This window comes from Eurypyga helias, unplaced genomic scaffold (assembly GCF_000690775.1).
Source record: "Eurypyga helias isolate BGI_N326 unplaced genomic scaffold, ASM69077v1 scaffold42558, whole genome shotgun sequence".
Taxonomy (NCBI): domain Eukaryota; kingdom Metazoa; phylum Chordata; class Aves; order Eurypygiformes; family Eurypygidae; genus Eurypyga; species Eurypyga helias.
The window spans coordinates 14,933-31,403 of NW_010268372.1; the positions used below are offsets into that span (position 1 = coordinate 14,933).

General features: G+C 37.4%; 1 protein-coding gene across 1 annotated transcript in view; it reads left to right on the forward strand.

The window, feature by feature from the left end:
* LOC104514155 (proprotein convertase subtilisin/kexin type 5-like) overlaps positions 1 to 16,471 on the forward strand; it is a gene marked incomplete at its 3' end in the record, with an annotated part of 43,736 nt that overhangs the window by 13,026 nt on the left and 14,239 nt on the right. The window contains exon 4 of the mRNA XM_010157725.1: positions 8,810 to 9,022. Coding sequence (XP_010156027.1) covers positions 8,810 to 9,022 — 213 coding nt within the window. The remainder of the gene's footprint in view (positions 1 to 8,809; positions 9,023 to 16,471) is intronic.

The following is a 16,471-nucleotide window of genomic DNA, read 5'->3' on the forward strand; positions in this document are numbered from 1 at the left end:
TTACTGATCCAAGGAGCAGACTAAATTTTAGGGCAGCTCATTGCCAGTTGGTTATTTGCCATGACCCTAAACTCCCTTTCAGAGTCACCGCTTTCCAAGAGTTTGTCCGTCCTTGTGTATGTCTTACCAACAAGCTTCATTTCTAAGTCTTATTACCTTGCTTTTGGCTGATACACGTATCTTAGGATGCCTTAATGGCTTTGCAAATGTGATTTATTCTTGATATAATTTAGTTTTCTGCAGTCTGAGATTGCCCAGCAAAAATCAGGTTAGGTGACAACCTTAACACATCATTAAGCTAATAATAATTCTTTGCTCTACCATTTGCACATAGTTAGCAACTTTCAGCATTCAGCCAAAGTAGAATTAGGGATATTGCCTTCCAGTAAGTGAAATGCAGTTTAGGCTCAGTGATACCTGGATGAACTTTGATGCTAGGCACTTTATTTTCTTTTGGAAATGTGTAAACAAAGCTAACCTTGAAATTTCTCTCCTCTGCTTTCTCTGACAACTGAGCCTTTTCACAATCAATGTGCAGTACAAAATAAAAAAAAAAAATATGGAGAAAAGGAAATAATATACCAGAAATGTTCTTACAATACATTCAGTGGAATACACAAATCCTAAATGGCAGGAAAATTTGGAATGAGAGTTACAGGAAAATATACCTCAAAATGTCCAGTTTCCTTGCAATGTCACAAAGTGTACTAGAAACCAAAGCTGTTTAGTTACCTCATCCCATCTCACACATACATGGAAACTGTTGTTAACAAGCCAGAATAGTATTACTGCTTTTGGACTTGTTCTCAAAACTGGCCTCTGGTTTTGGGTGCGTAGTCTGAAACAGGTGATACATTTGAACATTAAAAAACCTACACTATTCTTGTTGTGGGGCAAGCCTTAATTTGGAAACCCAGTACTAAAAATCACTTTGGCAAATGCGTCTCTTTCCATACACTTAAGCATATACATTTCAGAGAGTGTATTTTTGAAACACGAATCTGGTTACTTTGCATGGGCAGATCACAAATTCATTTCACTCATGTACTTGAACAATAGCAGAATCTATGTATTTATGTGTGTTGTGGGAAAAAATAGATTTCTGAAAGGCTAATTGCTGGAAGTTTGGCATCAAGAGTTTTCTCTGCGTGGAGTTTAGCATAAGTTTAAGGCATAAAGCTGTGAGGGCAATGATTTTGCACACAGCCTATGTGCATTGTTTCCTCCTCAATGAATGCTATGGGAGACACGGCATAGAGTGATTACTGCAGTCCTCAGCCTGCAGAAGTAGAAACAGAGCAGCCTTATTTTCCTACTCATCTAGTGAAAAGAGCTAAACTTGCAGAAAATGTGAGGTTCTTTGATGAGCGTCGGAAGTTTGACAGACATCTCAAAACATGAAGTTTTACATAAGGAGGAGTCTTATGTAAGCAGTGAAAAAACTGTGTGGGTCTGGTGGACTCCTCTCTAGAGGGTTGAATCAGACGGTAGTATAAAGGCAACAAGAACCGCATGAACCCACCCCATAGAATGAATGGGTGCTTACAGGTGAAGTCCCATATCCAGTCCTAACACGGGTATCTATCTTTCTTGAGCACTGAGCGTTTACTTAGGCTTTGCATGCTGCACAGTTTCACCTATCATTAACTAGAGACTCTTTGTGCAACAGAAATTGTGGAAAACCCAGCACTTGTTTTATCACAGGTGTTTACAAAGTACAGCTTGCTTTATCCCAGTAACAGTTATCAGCAACACAACAGTACTAATGATAATACGGAGAGATAGCCTGAACCTGAGCTGTGATTCATGCGGCCTTGTAGCTGGCTCTGTGTTATTTAGGAAAATGAGAAATTCATTCCAGCATTCCACAGGTTCAGATTTCAGGTTTCAGCCAGCACTTCTTTTGGTTGCACTTTAAGTACTAATTATAGCTCTGTGGGGAATATCTTGGAGCTGTTTAAGCTGTTGTTCTAGTGAAGAGTAAAATAAAAAATACACCACATGCAAGCATGCATGTTGAAACGTTCCACTGGTATATCCCAGTAATTATTGTGTTAATGCATGGGTGCTTGTGGTTATTCAATAAGTGATTTTGTTATGCACACATTAAAATATTTTCACACTTCTGTATTTTAAAGGTATCATATCCTATGAGCTGTTAAAATAAATTTTTCCTTCTTTTTGTTGTTATTAATTATTTTGTCTTTCCTTGTCTTAATTAAAGAGCTGGTTCAGAAGTAGCCAGAAAGTTTAACTTTATTAACAACAACTTGCCTTTTCAACAATGTAAGGTAATTGTTGCTTTTTGTAAGTAGTGACAGAATTTTCCGTTGTACATGTTATCGTGTATATGCCTGTGCCAGCATTAAGGAATATTTTCTTGACTTCCTAGTTTTCCTAAGAGTAAACACATGACTGCTTATATAAAAGCATGGCACTTAATTTTAGACATTCCCTCAAACATGTGTTTGTCATTATTTATGTACACCTGTTAGGCTTATTACTCATTTCTTCATAGATATCATAGGTGCACATTCTTAATGAATTGATGCACAAATGTGAGTTTTCTGAAAGCATGGATACCTCAACAGAATTAATGGCCTCAGAAATTTCTCCATTTGTTTATTAATTTTTGCTTTTAATACCCACAGGGGCTGTTTTAATTAAAAAATAATCTCTGACTGTCTTCTGATAGCACTTCAGAATTGCTTGCCTGGACTCCTAGCTTACCATTATCTGTTTTGGAGAGATGCCTACTTTCAAGTGAGAATGTTATGCAGTCTACAGAAGACTTTTCTGAGGGTGGTATTTATTTTTCATTCCCAGATTAGAGGTTAAGTGAACCGGTACAAACTTGGCAGGAGCTGGGGGATGCTGCTTCTCAAAAGCAAAATGCTGCCAGTCAGCAGATTGGCAGTTCTGTACCTCTGCACAGGGCAGTGACATCCAGCTCCCAGGGTGCACAGAAATCAGTGGAAGCTGGAAGCGGGGGGAGGCTGCTTTCACAGGTGCATCTCTCAGGATGCTGTGACCCTCCATGCCTGGCCCTGTGGTGGTTGCACAACACTGTGCTCAAAATCATGCCTGCATAGCAGGTTTTTAGGTCTACAGAGTGCCGACCTGTGTTCTGCACATTCAGTTATGAACATTTCCTCCCTAAGAACTAGTTTTTAAGGAAGAAGTCATACCATGGGCTACTTTTTCCAGCTTCCACATCAGTATCCATTTCACTTCCCGGCAGTAGTTTTTGTTCTTGGAAGCATTAAGTAATTTTAGAACGGTACTGAGAATAGAAGAAATTAAATGTTTAGGCTCCACGTGTGACCCTCCATCTCTCTCCATTTTATGTTTTTACTATCTGTTTTCTTCTCGTGGGTGTGGGATTTCTAGCATACTGATGCCAAATTACCTGCCCTGGCTGCAACCCCTGTATCTCTAATTATTCCAGGTCAGTGGTTCTGTCCTCTCCTTTTCCTGCTCCTTCACATTGTATTCCTTGGTAAACCTGATAACTTCCATAGACACAGTGACTCATCCCATAGGCAGGGAGGGTTACTGGGGCATTCGATTCCTGGGCAAGAAATCATCAGGATTCACAGGCTGGATTGAGGCAGCTGGACTTGTAAAGCAGTGAATGAATATACAGTCTAAACTTTGTAAAACAGTGTGGGTAAATCTTCCTCCACTGGCTCAAACTGCACCTCATAGATGGAAACTGTTTTTATTAGATGGAAGTGTGCTGGAAACAACATGAAAGTATGTGGGGCTGCTGGTTGTCCTTAGATGAGTGTGTGAAAGCCTCTACCTTGTAATGGTTCCTGCCAGTACCACTAAGGCATTCACTCATAAAGATGTGGTTTATAGGTATACACACACACATACACAAACGCACGCACTTGGAGTGGGGGATGTTCTTTTAATAGTGTTAGGAAATTCTGCAGATGTCATTACGAACATGTTCATACTGGCTCTGGTTCTTGGCAGACTAACCCTTCCGTGCTGTTGAACTGGAAAAAAAGGAGCACTTACCCTGCCTGCAACTTGCTGACCAAGGAAAAGGAGGCACTAGCAGAAAAAAAGTGGGAGTGCCCCAAGATTCCTGTGCCCTGCTTTTACAGGTGCAATTTCTGCCTTGGGTCCTTCCCATCGATGACCTGAGTCTCTCTCCTTCAAGGTCAGCTGTGTGTTGAACACACTGGCTTTGCCCAGGGAATGTTCTAGAAAATTAAACTGTGACTAGGTCAATAGCAAGGCTTCATAGTCAGTGAAAGCACTTTTTCTTTTCCAGAGTGGAACACGTGATTTTTTTTTTTTTTTTTAATTAATTATCTGATAGTTTATACAGTTCAAGAAAGGAGACAAAACAAAAAGAGAACATTTCACAGTGGTCTGACACGTGCACTGACAAGCACAAGTGCAGTTACGGATGCCTTGCAGAGTTTTTAAGAGGGAGTCAGTAGCTGTCACTGCAAATGGAAAAGCAGGAACAACGTGGTGCCTAGAGGGAGGTGATGCGTTTTTAGCACACTGGGACAAGTCCTGCGTGTATTTTGCTGCATGCCCATTCCACCCTGGTCTATGCCTCTGCTGTAGGTCACTAACTCTTCTAGTTTTGCTCAAGTTGTACCCATATGTTTTGTAAATGCACCTTTGCTTTTGAGTAATAAAGGACACATGGCTTTGTTGGCAACTCAAGGCTTCACTTTTCATCTTGACACCCTTGGACATCTGGAAGATGACAGATGATAGATTTAGACAAACAGTAAAAACTACAGAGCGCCTTGAATGTGTGTTTATCTTAACCTTGTAACATGGTCCAAATGTTATTTAACTGTATGTATTTAACGGAGACCAATTGGGAATGGCATTCACATACAGTAGGACAGCTGATGCTGTTGCTCTAATTACTTCTTTGGTATAGTTACTAGCAAGTTTATAATTTCCTGAGCATGAGTGGGTCTGTTGAATTAAAGCAGGGTGTTTGGAAACAGGGAGAAAGAGGAAACCAAATGGTAGTTTAACAATAGGCAGTAAATGTGAAGCAGAACTTATTTACTTGACACATTATTTTAGTCAGGTTGAATTTAGTTTTGGGGTGGTTTGTTTTTTTTTTAAAGCTGGCATTTGTTTTGCCAAATAGCTTCTAGGAACAAGATCTTTAGCATGTTTTCTAGACTGAAGATAAGGCTGTTGTTTTCTGTGAAATGCTGAGTTGTAAAATGTGCAATATTGCAGTGTGTTAAAGGAATGGGAATTCTTTCTTTGTACGTATTAGAAAATACTCTTTTCCATTAGTCAGTGCACCTTGTAGTTATTTTTTCATTACAATAACAGAGATGTCGATTTCTTATATTGTCGCAGAAGACATTAGTTTTGAAGAAATATTTGTTATTATTTGTTGACAAAAACTTAGCATGGAAAGGTAAATTTGGCTGCAAATGGCTGTTATTTTTAGAGCCCTGTCTTTACTATTAAAATATAAATTGGCATTTATTTTTTTAATACTGCATTGCAGAATTTCTAAGATTCATTGGCGTATTTTCATCAGGACTACATTTTTTGCGCAAAAATATATTCACGTATCTGTTTCTGCATCTCATTTTTCATTATTAGTACAGCAGCGTAAGTATGCATCTAAAGAAATATAGACACATTCTCTGTGCAGAGACACTAATAATTCAAGGGTTGCTCCTGCAAAATGTACACAAAATACAGTCCTACCCTGCTGTGAAAAGGATTTCTTTGCATGAGTGGGACAAATCATGTTATACTGCTGTTTGCAGAGAAAACCGGCTGATGATGACAGCAAAAGAATGACAGGTGGACTGATAGGGTATTTCCATATGTTTTTCAGAATTTATTTTACAAAACTTTTTTTTTTTTTTTGGTAGAAAGTGGAAGATAAACTTTCAGACAAAATATTAAAATGGTTAGTTGCCTTTTTTTTTTTCCTCCTAAGTTCTGTAACTTGATTACTGTTAATTCTCATTTCTTCTATCTTAGTTGTATTGGTGGGTTAGTCTCAATTTCCCATGGGCTATCAATTTGGCCAAACATAGTTACGTAATACTGTGATTTCAGGAAACACATGTGAAGAAGAAAAATTTAAGGTTCTTGAGATAGCAGATACTTGTGAAAATGCACAAAAAGCAGGTTTTGATGGAATATTGTGACATGTTGTGGAGGTAGAAGAGACTCTGTATGATACGGGTTTTTTCTGTGTATTCTACCTGCCCATAGATTTATTAACATTGTTGAGGGATGTGTGTATGTAGGAGACAGTAGTTGTTTTTTAAGGGCAATATAAGACCAGACAGGAATCTGTACATAACTTTGAAACAGATGTCAGAAATGACAGAGAAGCCAAAAATGACCACTGAGGTGACAGAATATGAAAGCAAGTATGCTTTCATACTCTGCTTGGATGCTGCTTGGAAGCATGATCTAATTGCAAGAGATAATGGGAGGAAACCAAAACAAAAGTGGAAAAAATCAAGCAGAAGCACATTATAAAGTAGAGAACCAGCATATTTTTAGCATCGTTCTCCATCCCATTCCCCACAAACATACAGAGGGTTCTAATTTTTGTTTCCCTGACCTGCTGGTATAATGAGTAGGTGAAATGATCTTTCCATTTACCCTTCCTTTCTTCTATCTCATCAGATGTTTTCAGAATGGAGGGGTAAGAAGTAAAGAAAGGGAGATGACTAGATGGTGGAATGAAAGAGAAGTGGTTCATAAACCGGTCCCAGCCCCAAGAAGTGGCAAAACACATCCCACTGGCTTTGGGAGGCTCAGACCCTGCTGACTGAGAACAGAAGGCAGAACAAGAGCCCCAAACGGGAAAGGGGTTTTAATTTGGCAAAAGTTCATAATGTGGGGAAGGAGAGCTGTAACACTTCGTAAAGGTTATCTTAAAACAACAAAAATTGTCCCTATTTTGCATCTTTTTCTTGGTGTAGTAGCTAAAATCAACTAAAGGAAGCAAAAGAAGTTGAAATAGTTACACTTCTCGGCTGGTCAGACTGATCTTGTCTGGAGAATGTGGATTTCATAATACATTTAGCTTGGCACCCTGGGATTTTTTTCTCTGCTTGAAATGTTTTTTTAATGAGAAGTTGCATTTTAGAGACATAACCTTATGTAAACATTAGCCAGGAGAATTTGATATTTAACTTATTTTGCTGGAGAGAAGAGTCTCTCCAGGTAGTATACTTTTATTAAACTCCCAAAATGAAATTCATGAATGTTTGAGAACTCAAGCCTGGCTTGTGAACTGTTAGGGTTTTTTGTCTTACACTGATGTAGGTTCTGTTATGCCTTGCATCAAAAGCCCTAGTGAAACCCCTGTGAGCATCTGGTTTAAATGAATCTTTGAATTGCTAATTGTTTAAGGTTGAGCTGCTAGATGTCCAACAGCTGTCTTTATGTTGTTTGTGGTACATAATAGCACTGTTTTTCTTAAAAAAAAATTAGAAAAAAAAACAAAACCCCACCAAAAAAACCAACCCCAAACCAAACTCCCCCCCATGACCAAGCAATTAATTCATGTAGAGAAAGTGGTGGTTTATGCCTTATAACATTAATTTCTCATACATAGGGGTGGACCTACCCAAAAAACAGGTAGATACTACATGATGCGTTGCAAGCAAATGAGGTATAAATGAGACTATTAGCATAATTATAACTGAGAGGGGTGTCCTATGCTTTGGGAGAGTTTCATGTTAGAAAAGGTGAAACAATTTAGCTTAATCAAAGTCAAGTTTAGTCCCCTGGTGAACCTTTTTATTGCAGTGGTAAAGTGCTTCCAAATAGTGAGTGCTGATAATTAATGCAGATCATACAGTTGCATGAATCTGAATTTCATTCAGTGGCATGAAATATGTAAATATAAATCAGGAATAAACTCAATTACTTATATATTGGTAATTCTCGATTCCCGATTATCAGCAATACCTGTTACTGATTGTCTTCACTTTCATATCAGTGTCTATATAAAGAGTGCTAGCACCATTGAAAATGTTTTGATTCATTTGAACACTATATAACTTAAGTGTATTAAGAAAATGTTAAGGTGAGGTTACCTATTTTTAAGTCCTCATTTGAAATTATGCATATGCCTAAGTAACTTGCCCAACTAGTCATATATTTACAACACCATGCTAAACTACTCTTCATTGTAATAGATTTATAAGAAACTTTGATTTATATACTGTCTTGTGCATGGACTTCAGTGACTTCAATGGACTAGATGGGTTGGACTAGATGTCCTGAGGTCCCTTCCCACCTCAGGTGTTCGGTGATTCTGTGATTTATAGTCTCTGTGACACAATGATGCTCTGGTTCACAGTATATAACGCTATCCAAACAATACCTAGAGCCACCAGGCAACCCAAGAAGAAACAGCTGAGAGTGCCCTAATAAATGAAAGGCATTGTGCGTTACAAAGGGTTTGAGTTTCAAGTATGCTATTTCTTTTCATTTTCCAACCCAATACGATGTTTTAATGCTTCCTCTGAGTCCTCAGCACCTCTTTCTTGGTACGTCTGGACAGCATAATGCAGAGCAACAAACAGACACTCCGTAGAAGTTGTTTCTAAAGCTGTTTTCATACCACTCATTTTCTGAATTTTTCTGATGCTTGATTCTGAACTCTGCTAAATCCTGTTTTCATTTCAGATTCTTCTCAGTGAACTAGCTTCTTTTATTGTCTTTCTCTCAGCAGATATCTTTTTTGGGGGAAAGTTACATTTGTTAAACAGGTGAGGGAGAAAGGAAGAATTAATATCTTTTGTACTGTTTCAAACAGGGCCGAAGAGGCTTAGGTTCAGTCTTTGTTTGGGCATCTGGAAATGGTGGAAGAAGTCGAGACCACTGCTCCTGTGATGGCTACACCAATAGTATCTACACTATCTCCATAAGCAGCACAGCTGAAAGCGGGAAGAAGCCATGGTATCTAGAAGAATGTGCATCCACTCTGGCTACAACGTACAGCAGCGGGGAATCCTACGACAGGAAAATAGTACGGGTTTTTAATTCTTTTTTTAATGTGTATGGGTTTGTGTTTTGCAGAGTGACTTTTCAGGGAGGGAAAGGGAGAGCTCATTTGTACTAATTAATTAACTGCTTTAGGAAAAAGTCATACGGGGGCAAGTTCATTTAGCCCCAGTTTGTTATTTGGTTGGAGTCACGATACTGCTCTTTGAAACCAGCATGGGTATCTCTGCGTGCTGCAGCCCATTGCACTGCAGGTCTCCCCAGTTCATAGTGGGTTTTTTCACTCATTTAGTTGCTGCCATCTCCGAGTGATGCTTTGAAAGATCCTATTGCCACTGCCATTGAAACATATTCCTGTCGTGACCAGTGTCTTGTAGCGGACCAGTACACCTGAGAACATATCATCCTTTTGTTTTAATTGAGTTATCAATAGTTTTCATATTTTGCATGCATGATATTAGCAGTTGTCATACGTTCACTCTCTGTTTTCTCAAACCGGCATCATTATTCTTTTACATTCAGTGGTGGTCAGTTATTACTCATATTACTGCCTATTCTGTCTAGCTGATAAAATGTAAATAAGATTAAGCTCATGCCTTGTCTTCCCTGTGTTGTTCCTCCTCTTATTTCTGAGCAGCCAAAATCCATTTTCCATTATTTTCTCATCTTGACTGGAAGCTGTCAAACTGTTTTAATTCTGTTTGATAGTCTATTGATACTATTAGTATTTGTATGCTGTATTTGCTTTTTCAAATCAAGTGCATTCAATATACTTTTCGTTGTTCAATATACTACTCCGTTTAGCCTTTTAAACCCTTGTACTAGGACTAATCAGGTTTGTTAATATTGTCCTCTTCCCACCTTATTTATTCTAGTGTACAACTTACTTATCTAAATTTCTTTCTGATCAGAAAATTTAGATATTTGTGGCTTTTTTCGCCCCATATGTTTTATTAAGCACCTATGTAATACTACCTTCTTTCTGCTCCTTAGCAGATACCTCTCTTAGTGTCAGTGAGGAGTTAAAAATTCTTGCAGCTATGTTTTTTTAATAGTGTCTGCCTTGTCTTTCAGGATTCTGGGATGCTGGCCATCCCTTCTTGGATCCTTCTTTATTTTCAGATGATCTAATTTGTGTTTTAAACTTGTTCTGAGGTACTTCTTCGTTCCAGTAATTTTTCTGTTCTTAACTTGCTTCTCTCCACTGAAACGTTATCTCTGTTTGTGGCATGTTTCTTGTTCTCCCTGATAAATAATAATAAAGAAATAAAATTACTCTGTCCACTAGCAGCCCTCACTTCTGTGATTAAATTCCCTCTACTGTCCTTTAAAAGACCTTCACTAACAACTTCATGTTTAAATGAGACTAATACAATGTAAGGTGATCAGAGGCAGTTGTGGTTCCCCAGCCTGACCCTTTGCTTAGCTGAGTCTGTGGGACTTCCATGAGTCCTTCAAATCCAGCAGTTGCTGTCAACTCGACAATAATTTTTATGAACACAATCAATTTTGCTTTCAAAGTTTCCAGTGACAGAAAATCCACTTAAATTTAGGGCAAGTGGTTTTAATTACCCATTGCCATTAAAAAATTGCCCGTGTTTGCTATCCGCGCTCCTCTGCCTTCAATTAATAGGCATTTGGTTGCATCACAGATTTTATTGCTAGTATGAAGAGCACTCTAGTTGTCTAATGCCTTTCTCTCTACCCATGTAGCCTTATCTGTTAATCCCTTTTGATAAATGAAGTGAGCTTCTAGCATCACTCTGTGTAAAACACATTTTCTGATAAACCCTCTCCCATTTTATGAGCTTTAAGCACCCAAACTGGACACACCAATCATGTAGGAGCAGTATCAGTGCCAAATGCACAGGAAAATGTGTACCTGTGGGTGCCAGATCAGTTCCCCTCTCTTTATACATTAAGCCTGACTAAGACTTGTAGCTTCACTGTCATGTAATGTGTTTGTTGTTGTGTGACGCCCAACCTGCTTTCAGAGCTGCTGCATTTCTTCTTCAGAGCTGGTGGCCCAAGGACAGATACGAGGCTGGTTCGGTTCTCTTTATTGCACCATTTACCACTGGCTCTGCTGGTTTAGCATGCAATCCAGACCAGACCTCGTCACCACTTTCTCTTTCTCCAACGTTTCTCCAGGTGCAGTGTTCATAAGAACGTGCTGGTATTTTCTTCCAAGTCTTTGACAAAAGCTTTAGGTCATATTAAGGCCAAGAAGCAAATTGTAGGTCTGATTAGAAACCAGGCTCATTTCTTGTATGTGCTATAAGCATATGTAAAATTTCTCAGCTTCTAAGTATATATCTGATTTTTTATAGATGTCTACATTTTGACCTCGTAATTAGCCCGTTTTAAACCTATGTATTATGCATCATGTATATTTTTAATCTCTTAAATATAAATAATTTTTACTCTTTTTAAATGTGCAGTATCACATTATGTGTCTTGTAGAATCCTGACTATACTACTTTTAACAGAAGTGGTGGCCAGAAAAAAAAATACTGCAGCATTTTGGCAAGCTCTTTTTTCCAACAGCTTATGTTATCCACCATTAAATACACTGCTAGTTAATTAATTTAGATCCTGTATCAGCTGTTTTACACTAAATAAAACCTTAGCAAATAGGTGAAATTATTAGGGCAAAACTGCTTACCCTTTCAGACTATTGTCACTGTGTGGGTTTTCTTTCTATCTTCTGGAACTTCTCCAGTGTTCAGAGACTTGCTAAAATCAACAGAACAGTCTAACATGTTCCCTGTCCAGCTCTTGTAAAAGTCTTTGGTGCTTCCAAACTTTCTGATTTAAACTTGCTATTTAAAATAGCTATAAATAGGAAGATGATTTATCATCTTTGTGTGCTCTGAAAATTTAATTTAGATTTCTTTTCCAAAAAGGAACATTAAGTGAAATAGCCATTTACTATACTGCAGTTCCACTGCGATTAACTATTCTATTATTTCTGGAAAATTAAAACAACACTGGTTTGGAGGTTCTTTTGCTTCTGATATATTTAAAAATAAAATTTCCTTAAACTTTATTCAGTTCTTGTATGCTTCACCATTTGACTTTTGTTATTCCTTACCACTTCTATGTACCTTCTATCTTCTAATTTTTATTCATTGCTATCCATTTTTTTCACTTTTTAGATTTATTTATTACTTCTTGCACTTGTCAATACCTATTTTGTTGACCGGTATATCCTTACTCTTTTTTTAATATAGTGAAACACCTATATGTTTCTCAGTCCCTATTCCTAATTTTCTAGTTAGCTGATTTAATCTTTGTTCCTTCATCTGATTTTTTAATTGCTGTAATTTTTGATGATTATCTTCTGTTCTTTTCAACTAGCACAGACTTTTTGCTGTTAGGAATTACTATTTCAGTAAGAGACCATGTTTTGCTTCTGACGTGTTACTCACTTAAGAATTCACTAGAATCAAAACCACCTGGAGGTGGTCTCACCTTTATGGTTAAGGACTTTCTTATTAACCATGAGAATACATAATTTTTTCATTTACTGAACTACAGTACCCATCACTTCTAGAATGTATGCACTGTGCTATTACTTGCAGTTCTAAAATTTATTGGTTTTTGAAAGGCATACTTTACAAATGAAAGTAATTATTATACATAGAATGAACATACATTAGCCCATAATTATGGATGTAATGAAGAGATTTTACAGGAACATTATCAAAAAGATTTAAAGATATGCCTCTGAAAATCTCCTTAATTTGGAGTCTGCATTAGAGATCTCACACAGGCTACCAGAGATAGGTAAAAATAACTTTTAATTGAAATCCATCAATTCTGTAAGAACTGGTTGCCCTTACTAAGCAGATCCTCCATTCTTTTGGGAGCAATCCAGTTGTATATGCCAATTTTAGACTATTCCTACAGAGTGCATCATTTTGCAGAGTGTACAGTAAAAGCATTAGCTGTAATGGCAAGCCACAAGAATTAAACCAAATCTGTTGATCCTTTGTATACCAGAACTTAATTTACCCTTGCACTCTTGTGAAAAGAAGCTTTGATGTTGTCTGTACCATAAAATTCACTGATCTCAAATGCTTGAATATCAGACCATGAATATTCCCTCCAAGACTCGTTTTTTTCCTATACTAGATTATCAGTTAACTTCTGAAACACACAACCTATCTGAGGGTGTTTTACTGCTGGTACTTGGCATTCAAAGCCTGGCAAGCCTGTTCCCCCTGCAGACACCTTGAGTGACAAAGCAGAACAGTGTACAGTAGATGCAGTCAATAGCTTGCTGTTTGTGTTGCATAAAACCCACTTATCCTCGTAAGGATCAACAGCTATATGCCTCGGTTATGCTACAGCCTGGTGAGAAACGACATGAAATCGTGAGGCCAGCTTGTCAAATGGAGTATGACGCAGTCCTTTCAACATGGGCACACATGGAGAGTCACCTGCGTGACTCTCTTGCTCATAGCCTGATTTTGAGAGAAATAATTACAGGATCACTATTCTCCACCTTGTCCAGTAAAATGCAGTCCTCCTAGAGACCTGTCAGACTTTATTTACCTTGAAAAGAACACTTGTTTCAAACAAGAACTGAACAAAAGACAGACTGAAAATTTTGAGGACAAAGTTTTTCAACTGCTATAAAATGCTAAAAGAGTCTAGAAAGATTATGATTAAATGAAAATTCTCCAAATTCACTTATGCATATAAATCTATAGGCAACATACAAATTAGGTCTGAAGAGCTCAACTTCATGCTGTAGCATGAAAATGATAACAATATTTGGTCAAGGCTCATCGTGATTTGGTTTGTTGGAGTGAGAGTCTGATATTTAAAAAAAATTACTACTGCAGTGAATCAGGAAGTAAATCAGGAAGAAGTGACCTGGCATGGGATTTACAGTCAAAATCAAATTAAGTAATTCTTGTTTACTGTCTTGTAACTCAGAAGAAACTCCAATATCTTGTGAGATTCTGCAGTGTTTTATTACAGAAATACCTATCCACAGTTAATGGACGATGAATAATTACAAATTTATAATGTCATATTCCACAGTTCCTTCATATTTTTCCTTGCAGTTCTTCTGTTTAGTATCTTCTATTTTATTTTCTGGTTTTCTGTCCAATATGTGCAGAATGTACTGTATCATAGATGAACAAATTCTAGGCACCCATTGTGTGGACTAAAATTCTTGGAAATTTTTTTTTATTTCGATATGGACTAATGAAAGCACCCACACTTTTATAACTACACAAAAGACTTTTTTTTTCACTCTCTTTTCATTACTACATGTTTTTATAATTGTTTATTGCAAATATAATTGTAAGATGACTTTAGAAGATTCTTCTAGTCTGGGGGGGTGGTGTCAGTCTTGCACAATGGTAGCTTAAGAACATAATTTGGTCTATGCAACTTCGTTTTCCATATGGACCTTATTTTACTGGTTCTGAAGTAAAATAAATAAAAGCAAATTCTAGCCTGAAATAATTTGAGCTATGAATTACAGTTAAGCACGCACCGATGTTACCATCTTGCATGAGTTCGTTGTTAGGGAGAGTATTCCAAGTGTGCTTGATTTCATGCCATACCAAATTTTATTTCAGTAGTTGTTAGCCCATTACGGACCAAGTTTCCAGCCTTTGGATGTATTAACATGCCCAAAGCATACAAACATTTCACAGATGCCGCTTGATGTATAGATTCTTAGAGAAAATAACTAGGATTACTTTTAGGTGTTTTCAAGAGCAATTGCAAAGTGCCAGCATAGTTCTGGGAATAGAAACTCACACATTGCAACGAAGGCAAATCAACAGTAGGTACAAACCATAAAAATGTTTATAACCTTTTATGGTTAACCTTCTTTATACAGATTATCTCTTATAACAAAATGAGTACAGAAGTAATAGCTAATAATATACACTTTTCAAGGTATTTTTTGCTATTATTCTCTTCTCTGCTATTTTGAATACTATAGGACAGTGCTGAAAGATAGCTTCCCCACTCCAGACCATGCTAGCATTGGTTAAGCACCACATAATATAGTTCATCCATATGGGCCTTTCATTTATCCAACACGTTGCACAAATGCATCACATTTCCTTTGAATTCTTTTATCAAATTATTTCTGGAAGCACTAAAGAATTTACATATGAAAGTCCCTCACAGATGCAATTTATAAACCTATTACCTGATTTACCTTCTGAAAATTACCTCTCTACATTTTTTGTTTTCTAAAAAATGCCAATTCATACGCTGAGTTTCTTTCTCTTCAAAGATCTATTTCTCACTTGTTGACTAGCTTCTGCTTAGAGCAGAACTTGAAACAAATCACAAAACCAACATCTCCTGCCATTTCTTAAAACACAAACCAATTGTTCAGAAACTCTTTCGGAGTTTCAGAATACACAAAACATGGCACCTTCAGTTTTGGGTAGATAAAAATACAAAAAGGATGTGAGAAGGAACTGAGATTTTTGTTAAATCCTTGTCACTCCTAGGGACACAGGTTCATAGAAACCAACATATCCAGAATAACTGTAGCAGAAGGTTAAAAATGGTTCAGTCGGTTCAGAAAGCTCAGGTCATGAAATATGAAGTAGCAAGAAATGCAGAAGAGGAGTGAGCATGTTCTCTGCTAAGGGAAATGCCATTTTTTGACCATAGTGATTAACATCCTAACCGATTAAACTGTGGAAAGATTGATGATGCAGCCCTAATAATGACTGTACGGAAATTGCATCTCCTTCATTCTGAGCAACTTACTTCTGTAAAACTATTGCAGTGTGTCTAGAGTTTTTTCTTTAATAAATATGGGGATTTTCTGAAAACTGTTGAACTTCTGCATATGGCAAGTATCACAGTGCTTTCTGGTATTTCCTATCATGTTTGTCTGCCTTTCATCAGGGTGTCTGTCCTGGGTTTCTAATTTCATGTTGATTAAACTAGGCCAATACCAGAAACAGTCACCGTCTTCGGTCAAATCTAGTTGTTTCAAAAGATTTAGAAGTGGATATAACTCATGACTTTAGAAATATTACATGGACGTCTCTTGGGTAGCCTAATCAGAATTTTCATAGGTCAGCAGTTGTTACAAAGGTATTTGAATCATACAAAAGTGTTTTACTCAAGAAAAGATTAAAAAAATTTCTCCTCCCCTCCCTGTTGATCAGAATGACAGTTAATAACAGCTTCATGGTGCTGTCAAATGCCACAACCTTTTATTGTGATTAATGATGTAGCCCTCATGTCGTTCAGGAATTTGGGGCACCGTTTTTCTTCTCAAAACTTGCCCACATGTTGGTGGTCCTGTACTCTTTTTTTCTCGGGTTAGATGCGACCCTTCTTTGACAATGAATCCATAGTGCTGAAAAATGTGCCTCAGATCTTGGAGGTAATTCACACCTAAACATCTCAGCTCCTGTCAGTAACTTTCCTTTGAAATAGCTCAGATGGGATTTCAACTTCGGAAGCTTTC